Here is a 26,174-nt window from a genome sequence, read left to right as displayed (position 1 = left end):
ATGCGCCTAAGATATGGAGATACTCCAATCGCTTTCAGCCGCTGCAATATCTTCTGCCAAGAAGCACTATTGAAGGCATTTTTCACATCCAAAAGGACCACCGCTGGTATTTCCCGGTATTGTCGGCCTCCACCCACAGCACGTCGTACCAACTTGATGACCATGTCCACAGCATCTACTGTTGAGCGTCCAGGTCTAAAGCCAAACTGGTTGTCAGACAAAGCATTGGTTTTCTCAAGTTCTTCTTGTAGTCTTCCTACCAGCAGTTGCTCAAACAGCTTCCCCACAGTACTCAGCAGACACAGTGGCCTGTATGAGTCTGGTCTGCCTTCTGGCTTACCCAATTTTGGGATGAGGACCAGTCTTGCCATCTTCCAGCCTGCAAGGAAGCTCTCCTCTCTCAGGGCCATATTTAACACTTTAAGGACCTTGTCTGGGACTACACTCACTGCCACCTTTACTACCTCTGGGGGAATGCCATCAGGTCCCGGGCTCTTGTTAGACTTGATCTTTTTTCCCGCCACGATAAGCTCATTTTTGGTGAAAGGTGGAATCTCCAGAGCAACAATTTCCTCATGCACTACAGGTGGGTGCTCAGGGAAAAGTACATCTACGCACTGTTCAATTGTTTCTCTATCTAGCACTGGTAGGTTGCGTCCAAATCTCTTCATGACAATTTTGTAGGCATTTCCCCACGGATCTGCCTCAAGTAGGTCACATAGGTCCTGCCATTTGCGTCTCTTGGTTTCCAAGATCTCTTTCCTGTATCTTTGGCGTTCTTGTCTGAGCAGCACCACCAACACATCCACTTCAGCTGCATCTGGTCGCGATCTTCCTCTCGCCCTGGTAAGTCGCCTCCGCAAAGACTTACATGATGATCTTAAGGCTGCCACCTCCGCGGTCCACCAGTATACTGATCTCCTAGCACCAGGCTTCCTTGGTTGCAATACTTCCCCACACACTTCATCCAATGCTTGAGTCAGTTCATGCGCTGATCTGCCATCTATCTCATCAAGGTGACGCCTCAGAGCCTCCTCCAAAGGTTCCATGTCACTCGGCCGTACTCTCCACCCTTTTGGCAGTAACGGTGCAGTCTGCTCCTCATGGTCCATGCACAGCTCAAAAAATATCTGCTCATGGTCGCTTAGGGTTTCCTCCTCACTGACATGCCAGCACCTTACTTTCTCTGCCAAATCTTCTGTAACGAAAGTAAGGTCGAGTATGGAGCGATACTCTCCTCTTCTAAATGTTGGCACTTTCCCCTCATTTAGCAGGACCAAGTTGTTTCCTGCAGCCCAGTCAACAACTAACCTTCCTCTTCTTCCTGAGCACGTTTCTCCCCATTCTTCAGCCTTGGCATTAAAATCACCACCAATGATTATTCCTTTTCTACAGTTCCTTCTAAAAGCCGCAAGTTCTTCTAGGCTTTCTTCAAACTCCATGATTGGTTTGCCAGGAGGGAAGTAGCAACTACACACGATACACCGCTCGTATTCAATCCATGCAAAATTGTTTCCGTGTCCTCTTCCTTTTACCATATGAACCTGACTTAAGCTTTTTACACAGGACCCTTGGCGAGCATCAACAGACCAAGATTGATCATTTGCTGTCCCAATATTAGGTTCACTAAGCATGATGACATCCAACCTCTTCCTCCTGGCCGTGGCTTGCAATAAATCTATTGCAGCTTGGCTCTTCATTCCATTTAGTTGGACAAAGCTAATCATTACGTTTCCCTTCTGGGCATTCCTTCCTCTTGTGGCCTTCCTGCCAGAATTGCTTACTTCAGCTGATCATTCGTGGTGTATTGATGTTTCCGCACCTAGTCTTTAATAACACCCCAGAGTGCATTGTCCGGTGTGGTGAGTCTTGGAGGACAGGGCAAGGGCAGGGGCATTATCCAATCCTGAACCAACCCAGCGGTTTAGAAAAACTTCTTTTTAAGGCAACCTCGAACTGTCAATGGAAAATGCAGTCCTGTGGAATGTAACGGTATTTATTAATCATCTGGCTCTAACAATCATTTGTTCAGCATTCTCAGATTCACTTAATTCAGTGTCGGTACACTGGATGGTAATATTTTATTTTTAAGTAATTTCGAATGTGATCTCTCATTGTCGACCTTGGAATGTTTAACTGTAACTGTCAACCTCTCTCCATCTCTCTTGCTTGCTCAACATTCCTCCCTTCTATCAATATTACTCCCAACTACCACTTGATACTTATTCACAAATTACTTCCAACTACCACTTGATACTTATTCACAAATTACTCCCAACTACCACTTGATACTTATTCACAAATTACTTCCAACTACCACTTGATACTTACTCACAAATTACTCCCAACTACCACTTGATACTTATTCACAAATTACTCCCAACTACCACTCGTTACTTATTCACAAATTACTCCCAACTACCACTTGATACTTACTCACAAAACTTATGATGTGCTGGAAAAACGCTTGCGTCAGTGGGTATGAACTTTTTGCCCAGTCTGTAGATTGTAAACTTTATAAGAAACTCATAAATAATTTATTTTTAGGCATTTGAAGAATTTGTTGCAACGTTTCAAGAAGCTCCTAGTAAAACATCTAAAGTGTGGGTAAAAGCTGGAACATACGATGCTGGAAAAAGGCGTAAGTCAAATTTTTTATTTATTTTATATGTACCATAAAAAACTGTTTCTACTTAAATTTGTATAAAATAGGCTACATTGTATGATGCAGGTAAAAATCGAAATGTCATTTTAAGTCTGTAATGTTGATTAATGTGTTAAGTTTTCTTTTTATAAAATTTGATTGATTTCATTGCAATTAAATAAACAGCCTTTGTTTTATTTTAAAGACTGAAAAATCTTTAAAACCCTGTTGTTTTCTCTCTAGTAATTAAAAACTTAAGTCTTAAAACATGAATAATTTAGAAATAAAAATAGAAAGAATATTCCATTAATGAATCATAATAGTTCTATAGCAAGCTAGTGCTGCATTATTTATTTGCTCCCTTAAAACAATTATATTTATTGTACAAACACTTTAAAATATTCAATTCAATTCAGTATTGTGGGCAAGACTCAAACGATTTTCATCTTTAATTTTATTTTAATCAATTTCAAAACAAAACTTGATACTAAACAAACTACATTTCGCTAGATACTTTTTGTAACCTAATTACCTTACGCTATTACTAATTATTCTTGAAATGAAAATTTGTTTCTTATTGCAACCAACAAAAATATTAATATTAGAAAATATTATTATTTTTTTTTCAAGCAAACTCTTACATTGACAGCAAAATTTATATTTAATTCAAGCTTAATTCATTAAAATAAATTCGTTTGAAGATTGAAAAGTCTCCCTCAGGTATGCATTGCTACACAGAACTGGTTTTCATCGCACAGTATTTTTGTTACATAATGATTACAACGATTATAAAGTATATTCATTTATAGAGTATAGCTAATAATTCACAAAGCTCATTCATTACTTTAGTAAATGTGTTATAACGGTTGTCTAACAGTTGTACGTCTTCCATGTCTACAGGAAGTAAAGTTAAATAAAAATCCTGTGTAGAAAAATGTTTTATAAAAAATTAAATATACAATGACTTTTAAGGTTTTAGTATTCTGAATATTTCCTGACAACACAAAAACATTTTTTTATGTTTCAGAGGAGGATACTAAAGAAAAAGGGAAACTCTATAAGCCGCAATCCCGTTTATCAGAATCGATTGAAAAAATGACTTCGGCAGAAAGAGCTCAAGAGTATGCAAGATTGTTGAGTGATCGTAAACCTGACAGACCGGGAAAGCGGAAAGAACGGGAGAAAAAGAAGAGTAATTTAGAGTTGTTTAAAGAAGAATTAAAGCTGTAAGTGTATACTTAAAGTTGTGATTGGTTAACAATATTAAATATAGTTGTAATAATTTACTATTAAGCTTAATGTTTATTTATCAACTTGAATTTTATTTTACCATTCAACTAGTTCTTAGTTATTTTGACAGTGCACCTGTTCATTATTGAATGAATGTATTTTATGCTAGATGATTTTTAACAATATTGTCGCTGTGCCAGTGGCAATATGAGGAAAAGATAGATAGAAGTAGTACTAGTATCCACAAATACAATCTGGCAAATAATGGTCATGGACTTTGCTTGTTGAGTTCCCAATATATATTGGCCTAAAACTTAAAAGACCTTTTAACCTGTTGAAGAGTGTCTGACAGTGGTTCCAAAAGAGTACTGACAGTTATAGCCGTTTGATCCCAAAAAAGTAAACCGTTTTAACCATCCATCACAGCCTTCTTCAAATAACAATAGGAGTATTACAACTGTTTACGTTCTCTAGTGATGTTCTCACATACAATTTTGACTGTGAAATGTTTGTAGTAGTTTTTGCTGCCATGTACTGGCTCCTAGTGACAGAATATGTAATCACAGCTTTGCCACCACATGTACTGTCATTATCTTGTGGTTAGTTCATTTAGAGATATCAGTTCTTGCAATTCATTGATCATTAATGCACGGTGCTGGCTCCTGGCCACAGAATAATAATCTAAGCTTTTTCACCAATTATCTTATCATTTACAGTAGCATGTTCCTGTATTTAAAAAAGTGTCTTATTCTGCCAAAATTCTGTTAAAAAACAGTTTTAATGACTATAAGGTACAAATAATGTATTATTTCAGTCTTTTATAATGTTTCAATACGTTTCAACTAATTACAACTGAATAATTTTCTTTACTCCCTGGAGTCTATCGATGATAATCTTGCTTACTCTAATAGACTCTAGACAGGCGTACAGTTATAGCCATCATCAGTATTTCATCAACCGGTTAAATTTAGCATTGGCGATCAGTCTGTGCCTTGAACTAGATTCAAAACCGAGAGGTTGGTAAAAGGCAATGCTTGTCTCACCTTAAACAACAGGCTGAAAGGAGTTCTTGAAATTTGAAAAGTATTCATCTTTAAGGCCTCCCACTGTCTGAATTGAAATGTACAACAGGTTTATCTGTTTACCCACATAGATACAGTCCTATCGTATTTAGATGTTTCTTAACCTTGGAACTGGCCATCATTTTTCCCAAAATGGCAGGCACTTTTTGATGATTTTGTAAGGGTTTTGTATTTTAATCACTGCTCATCTATTTTTTAAGATAACAATATTTTAAAAACATCTATGTCTTTAGAAATAAATGTAGTTTCCCAAAATAATATTAAATATTGAATCATTTCAATGTATTTTTATTTTTTTACTGATTAACATAAAAATATTAGTAAAGAATAAATTTTTCTCAAATGTATAACACCCTCTCAGGTAGTATGACATTTTTTACAATAATTCTAAAATATACAAAAGTTTGCTTATATATATTACAAATTACAAAAAAAAATTAGGTAAAAGAAGTTAATTGGTACTTTTGAATAATATATCGATAAAAACTACAAAATCTGAAAAAAGTTTGTATAGCACTATTATGTATAACATTGTGACATTTTAGAATCTATTGGGTGAAAAAAATATTTTTTTCTAAGAGATAATATATGTAGAAGAGAAAAATATGATATTTATAGAAATATACATTGTATAAGATCTTTTATATGGCAACAAACTTTTTTTTTAATTTTTACAAAAGTCAAAATTGTGAAATAAATGCCTAACTTTTTTAGCTAACAATTTTCTTTTCATCCAAAAATTATTTATATAGATAGCACATTTATTGAAGTTTAAAAAAATGTACAACAATGTATTTTTATCTCTATTATTTTTTTGTTAAAAAAATAAAACAAGCGAAGGTCATAGAAATGAAACGCTAATACCTTCAGAAAAAGTAAAAAAAAAATGTCTAAAATACATGAATATGCTTTTATAATAAATAACTTTCCATAAATTTAAATCAAAATTTAATTAAAATTGCCTACAAAGTAATAAAACACTGAACCTACATAAACATAGGCTTACTTTCAGTTTCACAAAAATCCAACCTATTCACTAAAACTTAACCTAACCTCTAAATTTTTCACTTCAAAAATTAAAAAAAACACTAAACAAACTTTTATTTATACACACTAAACAACGAAAAGTTTAAAATATCCAAATAAATAGCAAGCAATACACTAATACCGGCATTGGCGCAATAACAACAGAGAAATCAACATGGCAACCAAGCGATGCGTTGTTCTCTACTGGCTGAGTCGGTGATTGTGCAACAGAATAAAAATAAAATACTAGTTTATAGTCTTCGTTGACGATACTGTTGCTTAGAGCAATTCTTCTTCTTTGTTTTGATATGATTTTCACTATTTCCAGACAACGATAAAGTAACAAAAATAATAAAATTTAATGAAGCTATTTTCGACGCATTAGGCATTTTGGGATTTTACAAAACACGTACTTTTCAAACGCTTATTTTATAAACATTTATTTTCCTACTGGCTATTGAAAAGATGTTTCTGAAAGCCAAGAATACACTGTTTTCGATGACAACACTTACGATCGTGTAGAACGTAAACTCACGATAGGGAATTTTGACAAACATACGGCAATTTTAGCATGTTCGGAAATTACGCAAACAAATGGCAATCGGAAATGTGAACATCCAAGTTTAGAATTTTATAATGAAAGATTTAACGTAACTATAGAACGTTTTATGATATAATATGAAACCTTGGATCTTTATCTTTAGATTTACGTATGTTTTACTTCAAACAAAGTAAAAATAGAATTGCTGTGAGAGATCATATTACGACATAGTTAATGCGTCGAAAATAGCTTAGTGCCATTTTGAAACTGTAGTTAATGCGTCGATAATCGCTTAAAGCCAGTTGCAGGGTTAAAGTGCCCATTTGATTTTAATCCAACTGCCATCTTAATTCATCGCTGCCTTGTTTGTATGTTTGTATTTTAACTGTGTGTAGATTCAACTTTAAAACCTTACATTAACTTTAGTAAATAATTTATGCACATAGTTTAGTTTATTTATTGACTTTCATTTTTATTCAATTGACTTACATGAAAAATGTGTGCCTAATGTGTATTTTTTAAGGTTTATATGCTGTGATCATTGTAAATAATTAGCTATGACTTTGTCAATTGCATTTCTATGGATTGCCTAACGACAATAGAAACCTTGAATCTTGAATGGAGGAAGGGTTGGAAAATGGGATTTTTAAAGACAGTTTTTTTATAAGCAAGAGTTGTATTATCAGAATATTGTTTTCATAGTTTGCTGTCTTTTGTTGTTTGCCATGGTTCTGATTACTGAGTAACTAACTAACTTCACTGGCTGATTATGATTATGAAGGTTTCTTGAGTTCCCAGTGTGACCATTGCATTAGCCAACTCACTTCCTTTGATTCCCTGAAATCCAATTAAGTGCTGAATGCAAATTTGTATGCACCCTTTTATCGTTCAGTAGACTGTCACATGTGAGACAGCTGGACAGATATAGTGATCCAACCTTGTTTTAAAATTAGGCCTGAAAAAATATCACTGTTTTATTTGTACTTAGTTTCCAAAGCTTGTTTTTTTTTATTATTTCACAAAAAGCACTAGAGTGGATGTAAAAGACACATCAATACTTGCGACTCTGAGTTAACCCATTGGCATAGCTATTCTCAACCTGTTCTATACCCCTGGATCCTATTAATTTCAGTGTTTTCGTAGAGTTTGCAAAAATGTATATAAGAAAATTGTGGAGTTTATTAAGTTTATCTAACCACTCAAATACATTGTCGAGAGAAAATCTCATTTCTTCTCTTATAATTTATTCCATGATATCTGATATGTCATCAACAATATAACACTGCCTGGTGGACCACCAGTATTGTTCTTCGCCTTTTTGAACAACAAGCGATGTCAGTGAAAATTTATAATGACTGTCATCGTTCTGGTGTTAGCCTATACGGTATTCTACATCTCCTTCACTGTCCCAATAATTCCAATAGATAACAATAAAATGATCAATTTCACTTGATCGTAACAAAGGTTTATGCTCCATCTAACAGTTGAACGCTATCTCAAACTACACAGCTGATTTCCTGTTTTGTTTAAAATTAATTCAACTCAACGGTTTAGCCGACTTTAAGCAAACTTGAATACTAAGCTGTGTAAAGTATTGGAAAATCAATAACTACATTGGAGATTGCTGCATTATGAGAGAGAAAACTAGAATTTAAAGCTATGCTGTATCACAGAAACCTTCCATGATCAAGAATATCTGGTATGTATTTTCAGAGTGATAACATTCTGTAAGTCGTCCTATGGGTTAAGCGAAATTGGTGATCAGTGAAGTCTGAACATATTTGGACTACTTTGTTCTTATCTTAGTAGTGATATGGATTACTTTTTTATTTGACCTCTTAATTTTCAATAGTATAAATGTTTGAAACTATAAAAGGACAACATTTTTGTTTGCCGAGTAAATATTTTAGAACATATTTCAACTATACTTTATTCTCTTTATTGTAAATATACTTAATTCACCTTTACTAAGAAACCGTTTCATTTAATCAAAATTCAGTTTAATTTGGTTTTTGTGTAAACAACCTCATTTAATACGTTTGCTATTTGTAGAATCCAAGAAGAGCGAGAAGAACGACACAAATACAAAGGCGTTATAAAGCAGATGGATGATCCGGAAAGTAAGTAGGACAGAATTAGTTATTGACATATGGAACAATCCTAAAACTGTGTAATACAATTCTACTTTAACAATAACTTGTGACAATTGTAACTTACATAAGTTACACAATCAGTTCAACCTTTTTTTTGTAGTTCAAACTTTGCTATCATAAATCACTTACTATCAATATTCATATTTATCTCAAGTACATATTTTAATTAATTGCTTCAATTTACTTTAGTTATTGAACACATTTATGACGATATGGGCCATTTATAGCCCTTGTGGTCTGTACAGATGGCCATCATGAGCCACTAGTGGCCCATGGCCAGTTGAGAAATACTGTCATGGGCACCAGTGAGCCACATACATTTCATATTTCTACATTTTTTTTCAATGTCGGAATATTGGTAAATATGTTTTAAAAACCACACAGTCCTGTAAAACAATTTTTAAGGTTCTTAAACTTTTTTTACTAGGAAAATCACAAAAAATTTTAAGATGTCTTGTAATTTTTAAAAGACACTGGCAAAAGAAGTGTGATGTGCGAATTTGTTGCCCAGTTGAAGGAATGACATAGAATTACGCTGGAAACTCAGATTAGATGGGGAACAGTGTGAGCCATTTACGGAACACGATAGCTATGAATAATACATATTCAACCAAATTGGAATGGACCATTTATGGTCCACGATAAAAAATGTATAAAACGCGACAAATCTATTGAAATGTTTGTTTTTGCTATGAAATTGTGTCACTACATGTAATAACTCACTAAATATCATATTTTTTATCATAAAATCCATGTAGGTTTTTGACAGTTTAAATATTTTAAATATAACTGTAATAATAAAACTTTTAACCCTTAGTACACTGAATATAAATTTCTGTACCTTCCCCTAGCTAGCTAATACAATAAAAAAAATCTGTTTGTTTGTTTTCAAGTTCTATTTAAATTTAGGTTCCTGAATTCGTTGTAAAATGAAAAATATAAAACCTGATTTTTGTATATGTTTTATAATGTGATTGACAATTTAATCGAAGCTTCCATCATCTGGGTTAACCATTTCAGTTTCATATAAAACTACAAAGAATTCACTGCGAACACAGATACAATCACTATTTCAAAGAAATATACATCTATTAGTCGCAACATTGCACAGGAACAAAGCTTACACGCCAAATTCAAGAGTTGCAAGCTAGCACTCTTCTCGTACCCGTCGAACATGTCAGCGACAAGTCCAAAGTGGCGGTCAGTAGCTACAAAAACCAATTTCGGATTGATAACAGGACAATGAATAGAGCACAGCTGTAGTCTGATGTTCAGTCAATACTGCATTCTATCACCGGTTTTACAAACTGCAATTTACAACAGAAAACAAAAACTTGGATTACAAGATTTTCCGTCATACGTAGTTTGCCCAAATTTAACCACACAAGATGTCCCGTCATATGCATGGGAATGGTTAAACTTGTGGTCGGCATGAATATGTCAATTCAATAAAAAAAAAAAAGTATTATTTAGTTGTGATATATCATTATATACATTTTATATTCGTGTTAATTGATAATTTATTAACAGATCACTTCATAATGGTTTTATTTCAAATTGGCATGCAATAACTGTGAAGGCATTCATTGTACAGGTCTAAGAAGAAAATGTAAACAATATTGTGTGATCTTGATTTTGTGAAATTTGTATTTTCAGGTGGTGTCATCATTGACGAATCCAAAATTGGTTCATTTGACTGTGGTGACCCCACTACCACTAATTTATATTTGGGAAACCTTCATCCAAAGGTATGATTATCTGCAAGTGGTATAAAAAATACATGGTTTGAGTTTGCCTATCCTGGAATATTTCATTCTTAGTCATTAATAAACTAAAACTGTTTAGGCCTAAGTAGATTACAAGGCACAATTAAAATTATTCATCAGATGTGTCACAATCATTGAAAATATTGTATAAAGACATGCTTACTTAACATCTTTTATGGTTTTGGTATATTTTTATCACTTTCTTATTCACCCCTTAAATCTGGGGGTTTTTTTTTCCAAAGCTATTACTAAAAGTGGGAAATTGTTATTAGTATAAAAAATAAGTTGTGTTAGGACTGTTATTTTTGTTATAATTTGATTAATGTTTAAAGATCCCTTTCCAATTCTTGTGAAAATGATTTTTGTACAGTTCAAAAAATGTGTAAACAGTTGGCAAAAGCTAATATTAGCCTAAATATATGGAAAATAACTGATGATAAAACATGTGTCAAAACTTTATATGACTGTGACAAAATTGTCTCTGTTGTACAATAAATTATTTTCCAGCATTATCAATATTTAGCTGCCATCTTGTAGACCTGTACACAATATTGCTCAAATTATCTACCAAAAATATATTTAGTCTATTCTTCAGTGGTGTACTAAAAATGTCCACCCTTCTTATTAGTACTGTATTTTTCACATTTCAATACAGTATTAATAGTTTTTAATTTTGACATAATACATTGGATGTTTTTTCTATTAATGTGTATGAGTGCATATTTTGTATTGCTAAATTGTTTTCAAACTTTTTAAAGATAACAGAACAGCAATTGATGGAAGTGTTTGGCAAGTATGGTCCGTTAGCCAGCATCAAGATTATGTGGCCTAGGTCAGACGAAGAGAAGGCAAGGGCTCGGAACTGTGGATTTGTGGCCTTTATGAACCGCAAGGATGGAGAACGCGCGCTGCGATATCTCAATGGCAAGGATGTGATGGGCTATGAGATGAAGTTGGGTTGGGGCAAAGGAGTGCCGATCCCGCCACACCCGATCTATATCCCGCCGGCAATGTTGGAGTTGACAATGCCCCCTCCACCTTCGGGTCTGCCGTTCAATGCCCAGCCACTGCCCAGAGATAGACATAAGGTATGTTAAACTTAATGAAAAAAAGATTATTCTTTCTAATCTATCTCTACAATTTCAGTTCAAGTTATAGATATATAAGAAACCTGCATTTATCATTGAAATTATTTTTCTTGCTAAACATTCAAGAATTATAAGCTAAAAATGCATTATTATAGTAGAATTGTAATCAGAATAGGATTGAACCGAGTTATAAGGAAAGCGGCTTAGGTGTTTAGCCATTTAGAGCAAAGCAGTTTTGAGTATTAGAGTGGTGCTATGTTGCTATGTCTCACCACCATATGAGAGACAACCGGCTACCACCTCAATTCTAAGTCCCCTTGCGAATTATTGTGTGGTATCCAGTGAGACAAGAATGAACTTTCCTCATCATGTTATGGGTTGTCATATAATAATAAAATAAAATATTGTACCTCTAATTGCTATTTTGCGAACAATTTCTTAAAGCTTTTGGTGATTTTGCAAAAGATGTTCACCACCAGAGTTGTTCTGTTTGTAGTGTAGTCAGGGAGGATAGTTAATACAATACCTATAGACTTGAACAGTCAAATCAAATATTAATCTTTTAATTTCTATTTAAAATAATAACAATTGAATTTGAAATCCTGTAGAATTTCAAGTTCATGAATAATTCCTGTCCTATCCTGCAAGATACTGTGGTGCAGATACCATGTGTAAAATGTGAGCACCTTAAGATTGATCACATATATAGATACAATACTTTTCTATTTACAAAACATTTGTATTTTTAAAATTGAAACACAAATTGTTTCCTCCAGTTTAAAAAATAAATTATTGAACATTTTAGTAAAAATTCTTCTTGTTTAAAAGGTTTCCTTGTATTTAAACGTGTCAAATTCCCAAAACAATTGAATTTTGAACTGTCTCATTTTTTCAACACTAATCGAACGTCCAGTAACAACTAGATTTTAGAAATGTATTTAAATGATAAATTATTTAAATAAAAATGAGACAATGTAATTTTACAAACATTCCTGACTCAAAAAATCTTGAAATAAAATGGCTAAAAGCTTTGCATTTTAATTTTAATTTTACACGTTTAAAATTTATTTTTATAATTTCTTTGAAAGTCTTCTGCGTAATGAAAACCATAATTCAATAAAATAGTATAGCAATAAACCAATTTAAAAATATAAAATGTGCCATTCTTGAAAGAGTTAGTTATGTTTTCACAAAAATCTTTTAAATTCAAATGTTTATGAATATCAGAGGTCACAGGGCGTTATTTAATAATTTAAACTGAACAGTTCTATTGTGTCATCTCTCTCTGCTTGTGTACAATTCAGCAGATATCCTCTCGCCTGAAACTCAAATCAACTTACTATAATTGCACTTAGGGCACACCAAGATTTAGGGAAGGTAGGGATCAAGGACAGCTTCTCGGGAATAATAAGAAGTTGTATGTTTGTGTTTACAACAATCACACCAGATTTGACCTCCAGAAAATTAACATAAACGGGCAAGCCAATTTAATGATCGAAATTCTCCATATGACTACCCCTGTAATGAAAATGGAACCTAAGTCTTGGTTGGTACAGTCTCATCCTACAGTACAATTAATTCAATAGCAAATTAATCGGATATTCTGTTTAGTCTGTTAAGCTAATGATGTTTTGAGAAATTAATTTTATCTTTCACGTAAAAGAAAGATGGTAATAAATTCTACTATAGTTTATTAATTGTTGCAGGTACCACGCATGCGTTCCGATGGCCCTTACCCAGTAGACCCTGATGACATGGAGAAGATGGAGAAGGTACTGAACAAATCACTTAATAAGCTTTCTAATTTTATTTTATTACCTCATCAGCTATACCAGGTAAGTTTAATACCATAGTATTATAGTTCGGTTCACAACCATTCAATGATTCAGTGTTTTTTTTACTCTCACCATTATAGACACAGACAAAATAGAAGTAATTAAAATGTAATGTTTTTTTTTTTTTTTTTTTTATAAAAACAATCACTAAGTGTGACTTCTCAACGATTATTTTTAATAAGAATTCTGGTTAAAATTTTACTTGGAAATCGCTGATTAATTTTGGGGTTAAGGAAAGTTTTAATTATTGGATTGTAAATGTCATCAAATATCTTTTGTCTGATAATTGTAATTGTTTTGATTAAATATTATGAGAAATCTTTCCATCACGAATTATACAAAGCCCATGATGACAATAAAATTGAAGACAACAGATTCATCTCCGAAGGTAATTAAAATATTCTTCTGTCTTGAAATCTAATTGATTGCAACCAAACCTGGTATGATCCTAAAATAATTTGTTAATCATATCTATTCGATTAAAGGTTTTAATATTGTAGCTTGTTTATATTAATTTGATGAACGTGTTTTATCTTATTTATTTCACAATGTAAACAATTAATTTAAATTGTTTTAAATAATGAGAGTTTCATATCTACACACAATATTTATATGTGGTGTGTGATCCCTAGTTTTAAAAATTAACTAGTTTTACAATTTTATATTTTATAGACATTACTGTAAAATAATTGCTTAATTGTTTTAAGGGTAGTAAAATGTTCCAATATTCACATGCCAGTCATCAAAGACTTGTTTTGCAAAGACCTTCAAAGCTATTGATGGATTTTCAATTTGATATTTCAAGCTTAACCTGAAAAGTACCTTTTTGTATTGTTCTGGGCAAAATATTTTAAGTTGTTCTATTTTTCATTATTTCTTCTACCACTAAAATCAACTTTCTCCTTTTTACTCAATTATAATGTGACTCGGTGTGTACTAAAATTGTATAATGTTTCTTGCAATTGTTGTCTTGAGAGCTTAATTTTATGAAATTTGTAAATAGAATAGACAATTGCTACTATGTTTTCTCTATATTAACCCTTCACACGCCACTAATAAATCCATTTACTTTTCTATAACGCCAAGAATTAAAAAAAGTTTGTTTCTTTTAAGTTCAAAGCTGATTTTTATTATAGCTAAACTATAAAAGATAAAAGGAATAAAAGTATAAAGTTGGGCACAAACAGCATATTTATTGATGCAAATAAAAAAAGAACTATTTAAAAAACTGTTCAATTTCAACTAATTTGAAATAAATTTTAATTTCATTGTAAAATGTAACTAAACTGAAAATTTTAATTACATTTTACTATAAAACAAGATAAATATTTCAAACTAATCACAACACTACCGCACGATGAAGAATAATAATGAGAAGGCAGTTACACGCCACGGATATGTTTGGTTATGGCTCTGTAGGAGACGCGGAACTGAAGAACAGATTATCAGAGTTAGACAAAGGATGCTCCCCTCACCCTGCTGCGGAGGTCATTTATAAATCCTTCCTGAGCAACCGCGATAAGGAGCGTGCACAGGGCATTTCGAAAGCCTTTTGTGAACTAAAAAACTTTCCAAACTTTTAGATATACTTTTTTTTTAAGTCTTTCATTCTAATGCACCCGTCTAAGGCGTGGGAAGGGTTAATTTCATTCAGCTCTTGGATTTGTTTTTTGCATGTTGGTTGTCTTTAAGCTTTGTAGTTTATTTTGTTGTATCAGGGGTAAAAAATTTTGTAGTCTTATGTTACCAAACTAGAAGTGACAGAAAGTTACTGCATTGTTGAAAGTGTTGTAAACCGTACTTATTTAATTTACTACACCCATACAACAAAACCACTCAAGTAAGTATCAACTAGTTATGCTAAAGGTAGGTACATTGTTGGACAAGGTGCTGTTGAATTTGGTATTTTGTCTAGTTTGGTGGTTACGATTAGTTTTAGAAACAGGTGTAAACAAAACTATTTTAAAGTGGGTTTTAAAAAATTACAACATTGAATTATTTATATATTGTTATTATTTCATACATTTAAATGTATGAAAAGTTTTAAGTACAATTGTTTTGGTATTCAGCAAACTAATTTTAATTAAATTTTTTAATAATATTGAAGTGTTATCTTTATTGTCATTTTATTAATCTCGTAATTTAATAAAACTTAAGATTTCTATTAGCTTTTGAGCTAATGAGTTATTTAATGATTGTAAGGTTTTAGCTATTGATTACAAGTCTGTGTTTGTACAATATTGATGTGTATAAAATTAAATAATGTAGAAAGAAACCTCACTGAACTTTAAAATTTATAATTCAGTAATAAAGCTTTGTCTACGCATACGGGTGGGAAAAGTTGCAAGAGTACTTTCACAACTGCCATTCTTGGTTGTTGTAGAAGTTAATGCAGAACATGCACGACAGTGATTTCAATGACTTGAACGAATTTTAAATGAAAATCTCCAGCAATTTGAACATTTATATGAATGTTAATTTGTGGAACATATTCTCATTCTCAATCAATAAGAAACATAATGCTCATTTAAGCAAAGACAACCTATGAAATATATATATTCATCTTAATTCTTACATCAAGATTTTATCCAACACCAACTTGTGATGAAAAATTGACAATTTTTTAGAACCTATCATTTTCAATTTCTCCCTTGTGTAATCACCGAGATACGTATCAATTCACTGGGATGAATCAAAAGCAGTGTTGGAACTGATGGGTGGTCACGTGGCAGGCTGACTGTGTTGACCGTGCAGGAAACTCGCTGTACCATTCGGAATACCTGATCCTGGACGTAGACCTTAGTGACAGGTCATTCCTCACTATTAACACCGATTTCAATGTGATTGTTAAGGGTAATGAGGGGCAGAGCAGAGCTAGTCAATCTAAATTACAAGCCTTGGTTGACGAACACTATCTCATCTCTGTTCGGAATATCTGATCATGGACGTAGACCTTGGTGACAGGTCATTCCTCACTATTAACACGGATTTCAATGTGATTTTTAAGGGTAATGAGGGGCAGAGCTGAGCTAGTCGATCTAAATTACAAGCCTTGGTAGACAAACACTATCTCATCTCTGTTCGGAATATCTGATCCTGGACGTAGACCTTGGCGACAGGTCATTCCTCACTATTAACACAGATTTCAATGTGATTTTTAAGGGTAATGAGGGGCAGAGCAGAGCTAGTCAATCTAAATTACAAGCCTTGGTAGACAAACACTATCTCATCTCTGTTCGGAATATCTGATCCTGGACGTAGACCTTGGCGACAGGTCATTCCTCACTATTAACACGGTTTTCAATGTGATTGTTAAGTGTAATGTGGGGCAGAGCTTTTGGAAAATCAATACAAACGATTAAGAATTGAAGATTATCTGAATGGAAGGGTTGGCAAGTCCAAGAGTCTTATATAAGGGCAGTATGGAAGTATCGACCAGACACAGATTTTCACAACTGCTTGTGCTAAAGGACATTTGAGCTGAGTATATTTTTTGTGTCTTAAAATTTGTAAAAAAACATGTTTCTTTCTTCCTTCTTTGAAACCAAACTCATTGTTCATGTCAGAACAATATAATTTTTTTTTGGCTTTAGAATCAGTACCCAAATAGCATGTTTAAAAGAGTATAATATTCATGTTAAACACTGAGAAACATTATTATGATTATGGTCATTTTGAGATAAGAATAGAAGGGTGTAACACTGAAAGTTTCATCAAAGTGTGTACCTGAAGTGCTAGACCTTATTTTACAAGTGAAAAAGCAGTCAACTGTTTCTATCGAAATCATACCATGTTTTGGTCCTACCATTCGCTGGTATTTTAAAACTAGACTGGTGGCTTATCATTTGGCATTGCCAGTTCTGCTTGAATTACATTTCAGGTATAGAAGTCATAAGAGTATCTACAATTAACACGGATTCTATAAATTTATAAAATAAACGTAATTTTATTTATAAATAAGAATTGTATATTATTCCAACAATTCACGACCATCTAGCCTATTGACTGACTTAAATAAAACTTTTGCAAAAAATCTCCCATTGCTTGATAATGCGACAGTGCTAGCAGAAAACCGTTGCTAGGATACAAAAGACTTGAAAGATGATTGTCCTTCTCTGCTCTCGAGTTTTCATGAACAGCTATCTTACACTGGCCAAGACACCAAGTATATGTGCTCATGTGTCTGTTTAGACTAGCAATAATTGTACTCTGTGAGGTGCAACATTTGTGTAATTTTGTATCAATGTAAACTAAATCAACAAAGTTTGCAGATTTTTCGAAATTGTTGTAATAAAATAATGTTTTCTGTAATTAGTACATATGACAATTTCCAATTTATAATGTTTGTTTCCAGGAAAATAAATGTTTTAAGTAAAATTATTTACAAGACAACCCTTTTAATCCGGAAGAAATAATTATTGTCTCTTAAAACTGGTACGCCACTTTTTGAAAGTCTAAAACTGCTGCATATACACTGCTTTATTTTGATATGATTTCGTATGAAAAATTAGTTTTCCAATTTCTACTCAGGGTATTGTGGTTTGTCTTGATTATTAAAACACAAAATACTATAAACACAATTAAATATTGTATATTTCTTGAGCCAATATACGTTATTTCAAAAAATTGAAACAGCGGACAGTATATTGTCCACCCGTACGTTCGGCGAGTAACTTGATGAGCAATAACGTGTCCACCCGTATACTTCATGTAGTTTTCGGAGGACGATATGTTGTCCGCCTGAGTACAATGGGTTAAGAAAGAATTAATCTCCTTTCCTGTTTACTCAATTACAAATATTGTGAAAACAAAGAGAAATCTCCAGTTTAGAATATTAAAATTTTAAATGGTCGCTTATTTTAAAAAATTTAAAAGGACTTCAACACTTGGAGCTCTTCAAACATTTGTCAAGTATAAAGTTTTAAAATGAATTTTACTATCAGTGATAATAAAAAATCAAGGTTTTCCATGTGAAAAAATAAAGTTGATCAACATATTGGATAATGGTGTCAGTAATTTGAAGTTTGTGGTCAACTTGTAATTGGTAAGATCACAATAAAGTATAGTTTTAGATTTTATGAAAGTTTTTGTCCATGAACATATATACCAAGACATTTGCAATGCTGTCTCTTTATTACATTTCTTAGCATTGATGAGAAGTTTTCTCCTTGATTTGACAATTTTTTTACATTTCCAGTCATGAATTTTTCTCCATAGATTGTTTCTTATTCGAATTTCATTTTGTGTCCATGAATTCTATTGTGGATTTGATATTAAATTCCAATACTGCTTTAAATTTTATGTATTAATATTGAGAACATATTAATTGAATCTACTATTCCGAGTATGGCACAGCCTTTTTTGTAATAATGTCTTATAAACCTACTCTTATTAACTGATTAGCAGATTGGTGGATATGTGTATGTAGTCGTGTCACACTACAACAGTAAATACCACTCATACTGACAAGCATCTTGAACTTGAAAAATTAAAATTTCAAACTTTAACATAGCATTTTAGTGCTCATTCATACGTAACAAATCGCTTGGAAACATGAGCTGTTAAACTGAGTATGTACGTTACACGTAACAGAGAATTAGCATTAAATACATAGTTCAGTATTAACAACTGTTGAATCATCAACTTCTAACACAAGAACAACAAATACATAGTTCAGTATTAACAACTGTTGAATCATCAACTTCTAACACAAGAACAACATTTTTTGACAAATCATTCTATAAATCTATCACTCTATTGTTCCTGTCACAATTGACTTTATTTTACTTTTCCAACAATAAAAATAAATTTAGTGGTAGGAGATGGATGATGGATTATGGATACTATACAAGGTATGTTCAAAAAGTAATAGGAATTTTAATTTTTTGAAAAAAATATTCTACATTAATGTTGTCACCCTTCAAAATAGTCCCCATTAGATATTATACACTTGTAACAACGCTTCTTCCAATCCTCGAAATTCTTCTCAAACTCGATCTTTGGGATAGCCTTTAGCTCTTTCAGTGATTTTTAATGTTGTCTATGCTTGTAAAACGACGGCCCTTTAAGGTTCTCTTTATTTATTTTTTTTTATTAAAAATGTCACACGGAGTCATGTCTGGAGAGTATGGAGATTGGGGCATTGTTACAGTAACATTTTTGGCAAAAAATTCACGAACAAACAATAAAGTATGAGTAGGTGCATTGTCGTGGTGCAAAAGCCATGCATTTTTTGCTACAAATCCTGGCTTTTTTGAATTGCTTCATGCAAATTTCGTTGAACTTGTACATAGTATTCATTATTGACGGTTTGACCTTGTGGCAAGAATTCATGATGCACTATGCCATTAAAATTGAAGAACACAGTCTGCATAACTTTCGTGTTCAACTGCACTTGTCGAGCCTTTTTCAGTCTTTGTGATCTATAATGCCTCTACTTGGATGATTGAGCCTTGATTAACACTTTGTTCAACTTTATTGAATTTTTCCCACAAAATTTGGTACAAATTCTTTGATCCATTTTTTGTAACAAAAAAAATTGCTGAGTTCTTAAAATACGTCTTACCTTAGCTGCTGCCAATGAAAACGTAAGCAACGAATACAGCTGAAAATGTAATAATAAAGTTACTTTTTGAACAGACCTCATAAGTTATAAACTGTATTTTATTACTAGACTGCGATGTTTTATTACTATTGAGTTTTGGATTTGTAACAATTATTAGGAATTTATTTTGCATCTACATGTTTACATTGATATGAAAAATAAAACATCCATCTTTTTACCAGTATTTTTTAATCTCCAAAACATTAAAAACAATATTAAAACTAGTTAACCCTCCAACTGATGACCGACGGCACTGCTGGTTGGTCAACTTTCCACTATTGTTATGCGAAAACCATTTAAGTTATAAAGACATAACTTGCACCAGTTGAATCCTCTACTTATAAATATTAATTCATTTTATATAGTTTATATTTGTAATATTACTCTGTAAGCTGATATCGATCGAAAGACCGCACAGCATACAGCTGACAGAGTATGCAGCTGGTGACGCGCTGCACAGCCTTGACGATTTTTGTTGTTACTGTTGCTAGGTTATTATGTAGGCTAATTGTTTATAATTTGTTGTTATGTTGTGAAATGGGCAATCCTTGTTGTTCAAATGATATACGTGAACTATTGGATGATGAAAATATTAGTTCCGATGATGAAAGTGATATATCGGCAAGAGTGCATGATGATATTTCTTTGTCAGATTTGTTTTCAGGTAGTCTGGATGATTATAAATCGGTGGAATGTGAGTTTGGTTATGAACAAATTGATAATTAATGACAGTAATAACAATTCATCATAATCTGATATTCCTCTTGTCCAAAGAATTCGTCAAACACCAATATGGATGCGTACTGCCCAAAAAAGTTGTACATACTTCACATTTTTATCAAAAAACTTTTTTTGTTGTAAATAAGTGTATAAGTGTTTTAATCCTTTTGTTCACTACAAAACTGTGTATATTTTGTACTTTCACAGTATCTTACTGTCTCAAGTCATGTGAAAGTTACATGGAATGAAACTTAGAAAACAAAGCATTTACAATACACATTTTTTAATTTGTACAAATAAAAATAATAATACTCTAGTTAGTGCATATTTTTTGTTATTTTAATGTGTTCTCTGGTTTCTAACAAAACATTTATATATAACACTTATTACTTAGCATTAAGCACATATTTTTTTTAAATATCTGAAAAATATACTGCACGAAGACAAAAACCATTGTATCATTCTGGGAGTTTCTTATTATCAGTCAGAAGGTTAAATGGTAAATAAATAAAGTAGTAGACTCTAAACGTCAAAAAGTACAAGTTTTTTTATGGGTATATTTTTATATGTCTTATGAACCAAAAGAATATTATGTTATATATTTATTGTATGACCATATAAATAGTTAAAATACAACAAGATTCAAAAAATATTTTGTGGAGTTATTATCTTCTCAGTAAGGTCTGTTCATTTACTAACAAATTGTCACTTTTATTATTAGGCCTAAACATTTCACAGCTTTAAAACTGTAAAAATTATCTTGTTGTCATTGATGTTTGCCTGTTCCATTTCTCAGAATAACCAGCTTTTATCTAGTCTTATTCAATTTAGAACTGTTACTCGATCAGTGTTAATGTGTGTTTATATTATTTGTGTATGTTTTTTTCTTGTCGATGCCATTGTTTGACGAATTCTGCTGCTTTTGTCACAGATTTTACCCCAGGCTCTCGTCAAAGTGGTTATCCCGACAGAAAGGTAATGACCAATGTCACTCAGGTGAGTAAGCACCTGCTCTCATGCCGTTGACTCGTCTATTTGCAGGTCCTTCTCGCCACGTCGGGGCCGGACTCGCTCAACTCGACTTGTCTTTTGGGTTTCTTACTCGTACTTTAACTATAACTATCTAAAAACATTTTGAAACCCTCTTTAATTCTGACATGTATCAGAACTTTTACAAAGTTAGTCGGATGAGTACATTTTGCTAAAATTGTTGTAAGAAGTCCGTTCACTTCTGGTTGTAAGTACTTCATTTCTAACACTTAGTTTTAAGTACAGTAATTCCCAGAAACTATTTAAAGAATGCATGATGTTTTGTATAGTTATAAACGTACATCAATAATTATTGTAAATGATCATCATGTGAGGAAAATCAATTCGCTCATTATGAATTGAGATCATTCAGCATTTAGGCATGTCCAGCGAAAAATGAAAAACTAAAGGCTTTAAATGTACAAGTACTCTTTAGTTGCAGATTACCGGTTTCTTTTTGCCATTTAATGCTTTTTATTACACTAAGCTAAATATGACTTGTTTATAGCGAACATTGGCATAAATTGTAAAAGAATAACATTTATTCGGGAATATTGGAAATCAGATAACTATATCATATTATATATAAAAGTAACTTGAGGAATCCTGAAACTTTAGTTATACTTGTACTTCTTTTGTGGTGTCAAGGAGCTATCAATTGTAAATGTCCTCTCGTCTTTCCTTCTCTTTACTATATTCCAGCACATGCTTAACGTACTACGAGCCTTGAAGGATTGAATAATTGCGAAGAGTTTTTATCTCAATTGCTTCCAGCTTATCTTTAAGTGTTCCTTCAACCCTGAACATTTTATTGTACCACTTAATTATTAAAAGCAGTATTTTTTTAACTATGAGAATCAAATGTTCAAATATCTTATATTGAAGAGGTAAGACTTCTCAATCAATTTATGGAGCTTTTCAAGAATTTGTCCTTGAATCGATAAGGTTAGATCACTGTCATAAAAATCTTTTGAGATTTATAATCTTTACATTTAAGCAGATCGTTATTTAGGGAAATTATTAATGGTATTTTTGTACCAATCCTTTGATAATATGTGTACCAAAACAAAACTGTGCACTTCAAACACGACATTTTAACTAGATATTGAATTCTTTTATTTTAAACTCAGGATGTTCATTGTATCTTTTATTCATTATTAACTAACGTTGTCTCCTTTAATATTACTGGAATGTATAGAAAAATAGTCTACCAATTTATTATTGACTACCTCATATTAATACTCTTTGAAATACTTTTCAAATGTTACAGTCTACCATATATTTAGAGTAAAATTTAATTACTTGTTTAAATTTTATTTATATTTTTAACTTTTAAGTAGCTTGAAATATATTAATTAGTTACAGTTGCTATGTATGGGATGTAAGTGTCTTTATAGATGCATTTTTTTGAAGATTTCTATGTCTATTTTGACCGAATAAATAAATATTCTGGCATTAAAAAGTAATTATTATAATTACACATTTTAGTCATGTAATTTTTTTATAATAAATATTTGTTACTGTTTGTAATAGTTGAGTTGCCAAAAGTGAGTCTGTACAACTAACTTATGTTCTGTTACTGTGAAGTAATGAATTTATTAGCTGTGGTAAACATTTATTACATATTAAAATACGTTTATTACCTGTTTTAAAGTAAAGAGCTTTATAGAAAAGGCTTAGATATTTATTTTTATTATTTTAGTTACATGATTTTAGTGGAATATTATTTATTTTTAATTTCTGTTTTGGTTAACTAAATTGGTTCCTCTGGTTATTATACAGATTGGCAGGTATATTACAGTTGTATTGTTTTTTTTTTTATTATTATTATTATTAACTTACAATTGTGGGAATGCCAATAACTTAATGTTGACCCGAGGTTTCTGGTACAAAATATTCCTAATCCATCATATCAAAATACTTAGCACAAGGATCGTTCAGAAAGTAAGTTGCTTATTAATAAATAAAATTTACTACAAATACTAAATTTTACAGCGTTTTTATTCTAAACATTTTAAACAATAACTCTTAAACCTATTTTTTCAACATTGCTACCTTTTTCAATTTTTTAGAACTTATTGTATCTAGGTTCAAGTTTTCAATAACTATGTAAAGACACTTCGCAGTTAGTACGAGAGTTGGTGTTGGTAGTACACTATAAGAACACTATTGTAGTGCAGTGTAGAATGGTGTATCAAATTTTACTGTGACACTACCAAATGCACGCTGAATGTAGCTACAGAGTGCCATCCAGATCACACCACTAAACCCTCTCACCCCCCTCCCCCATTTGACAATTAGATGGCTCATCAACTTACTGTCTGAACGACCCCATGTATATTAAATAATGGTTTCGATTCAAACACTGTAAACCCATCTTAATTTTAAATTTCATTTATCTTTTTTACTTCGTTTTGGCTTTAACTTTTACATTGTCAACTAGTAATTATTGTGCAAAAGAGATTTTATTTTTTCAAATTAGATATAAAAAGAGAAGATTTATTTACATTGACATATAAAAAAAGTTCATTTTCACGCCCTGAAATTTAATTTGTATCTTGTTTTTCCCTACAGTGTAAGCTTAGTTATAATTCCCAAGTAAGTAATTAAAAGTTGGTAATATCAGTTTAATTTTTGTATTAAGTTTTGATTTTCTATGTCACATATTTTTTGGATGAGAATGCGTTACTTTAATTTAGTATCATAAAATTCAAAAATTTAGAATTGATGGTAAATTAAACCATAAGAAGTTACGTGAGTAGGTTATAAGTAAAAATAAATGAGTTTTTTTAATCTACTTGTTTATTTAGCAACTAGTTATCTTTTACGAATTTGGTTCTACACGATATAGTAAACTTATTGTTCTGTCTTAAAAAAATAAATTGTTTAAAATATCATAATACAGGCAGTTTTAACTTCTATAGGTGCAATGTATTATTTAAGTAATTTAACACTTTTTCCTATTAATTATGTAATGTAAGAACAGGTAAATGTTGCATAAGAAATTCATACTGCACAGAAATATTCAAATTTAATTTAGTGTCTTACTCTCAATAAATTTAAAATACACTGTATTTTCACTTTCTTATTTATCTTTATTGTTTCTATCAACATAAATGTATCACATTTATTATATTTGATTCCAGCTAAATCAATCAAATACACATTCAAGTCTAAAGAAATCGTTATTGCAGTACACTAATAATAGCAAGATTTAAAACTATTCTTTATTTCGTAGCTGCTCTAAATAGAATAAAGTTACGAAGTTAACAGAATGAATTATTCATTAATTTTTAGTTAAGTTATGTTATATAAGTAAGTTGATTGTATTTTACCAAGCTTACAATATCTCAAGATATATTATGGTAATAAATTACAACTGCTGTAAACATATATATAATACATAAAGTTGGTTATTTGTTATTTTTTGTCTACTTTGACATGGGAGGGAAAGTAACATATTTTTCGTCTTTTTAAGAGGTGTGAAATTATTTTGTGAAGTTTTTAATGTCACACTAGTGTTTTTACGTCTCATAATTTTGTGATTTGTATCATAAAATAATTTCACCCTCTAGGCTTGTGATCAATAGCTTTTCAAATTTTTAACTTCAAACACCAAAATTCATTTTTATGCAAATGGCTCTTTCCTTTTTTATTAGTTTGTATTTTCATTAAAGTAATATTGATCAAAGCCCAAGCGGGGAGGGGTCCCTGATTGTTGTCTTCTTTACAGGAATCTGCTAATGTTGATCCACCACACCATCGAGTTTGTCATACGAGAGGGACCCATGTTCGAGGCTATGATAATGAACCGTGAACTCAACAACCCTATGTTCAGGTAAATAAGCTATTAATTTAATTTTGTAATGTGGTAAATTATTGTTAAAAATGTAATTTTCCGTGTCTGATAAATTAGGATTGGATGTTTCTAGAATTATAATTACCATCACATCTTTACAAATTTAAAGTATTAATGCAAATAGTCAACACCCGCAGTTACATCAAGTGCTTAAATGGGTGAAGTGGATAAAAAAGAAGTTAAAATAGTCACAGCTACTACAAAGTCATACCAGTTGATATCAGTAGGTAGTTGCTATTGTGGACAGTCTGGAACAGAAGATAATTGTTACGTCATTACAATCTAATACTCTGCAGTAATTGCTCTTTTTTTGTGGACTCCTGACTCCCTTGCGATAACATAAGCGTGTAAGATTCATTTGCCGATGAGAAGCACTGTTCAAAACACGTTTTGACGATTCGGTCCAATAATGAAGCTGTAATGTCTGCCTTATGGTACTCATTTGAACAGATCATTGTTTGTTCTTATTTTACGGAATACTCAGTCTTTATAAAACTTATTGAGTAGTCAAAAATGTTAAGTGTAATATCCTCCAAAAAAATCTTGGACTCCATCATCTTCTACTTCAACTTTTAATCCAGCATTGGCCACTGCATA

The 26,174-nt window shown here is 31.9% G+C and overlaps 1 protein-coding gene across 2 annotated transcripts in view; it reads left to right on the top strand.

Moving 5' to 3' along the window:
• Positions 1-25,586, top strand: part of LOC124371509 (U2 snRNP-associated SURP motif-containing protein-like) — a 35,819-nt gene extending 10,233 nt beyond the window's left edge. Inside the window, exons 3-10 of one of the 2 annotated variants that reach the window (XM_046829861.1) lie at positions 2,548-2,641; positions 3,672-3,870; positions 8,576-8,643; positions 10,333-10,424; positions 11,201-11,530; positions 13,237-13,302; positions 21,621-21,664; positions 25,452-25,586. In XM_046829861.1, the coding sequence (XP_046685817.1) occupies positions 2,548-2,641; positions 3,672-3,870; positions 8,576-8,643; positions 10,333-10,424; positions 11,201-11,530; positions 13,237-13,302; positions 21,621-21,664; positions 25,452-25,560 (1,002 nt within the window). In that variant the 3' untranslated portion in view covers positions 25,561-25,586. The remainder of the gene's footprint in view (positions 1-2,547; positions 2,642-3,671; positions 3,871-8,575; positions 8,644-10,332; positions 10,425-11,200; positions 11,531-13,236; positions 13,303-21,620; positions 21,665-25,451) is intronic. The other variant, XM_046829862.1, reaches the window with a different exon arrangement.
• Positions 25,587-26,174: the final 588 nt, after the last annotated feature.

Source organism: Homalodisca vitripennis, unplaced genomic scaffold (genome assembly GCF_021130785.1).
Source record: "Homalodisca vitripennis isolate AUS2020 unplaced genomic scaffold, UT_GWSS_2.1 ScUCBcl_1544;HRSCAF=5289, whole genome shotgun sequence".
Taxonomy (NCBI): Eukaryota; Metazoa; Arthropoda; class Insecta; order Hemiptera; family Cicadellidae; genus Homalodisca; species Homalodisca vitripennis.
This window is presented reverse-complemented; position numbering and strand designations above follow the sequence as displayed.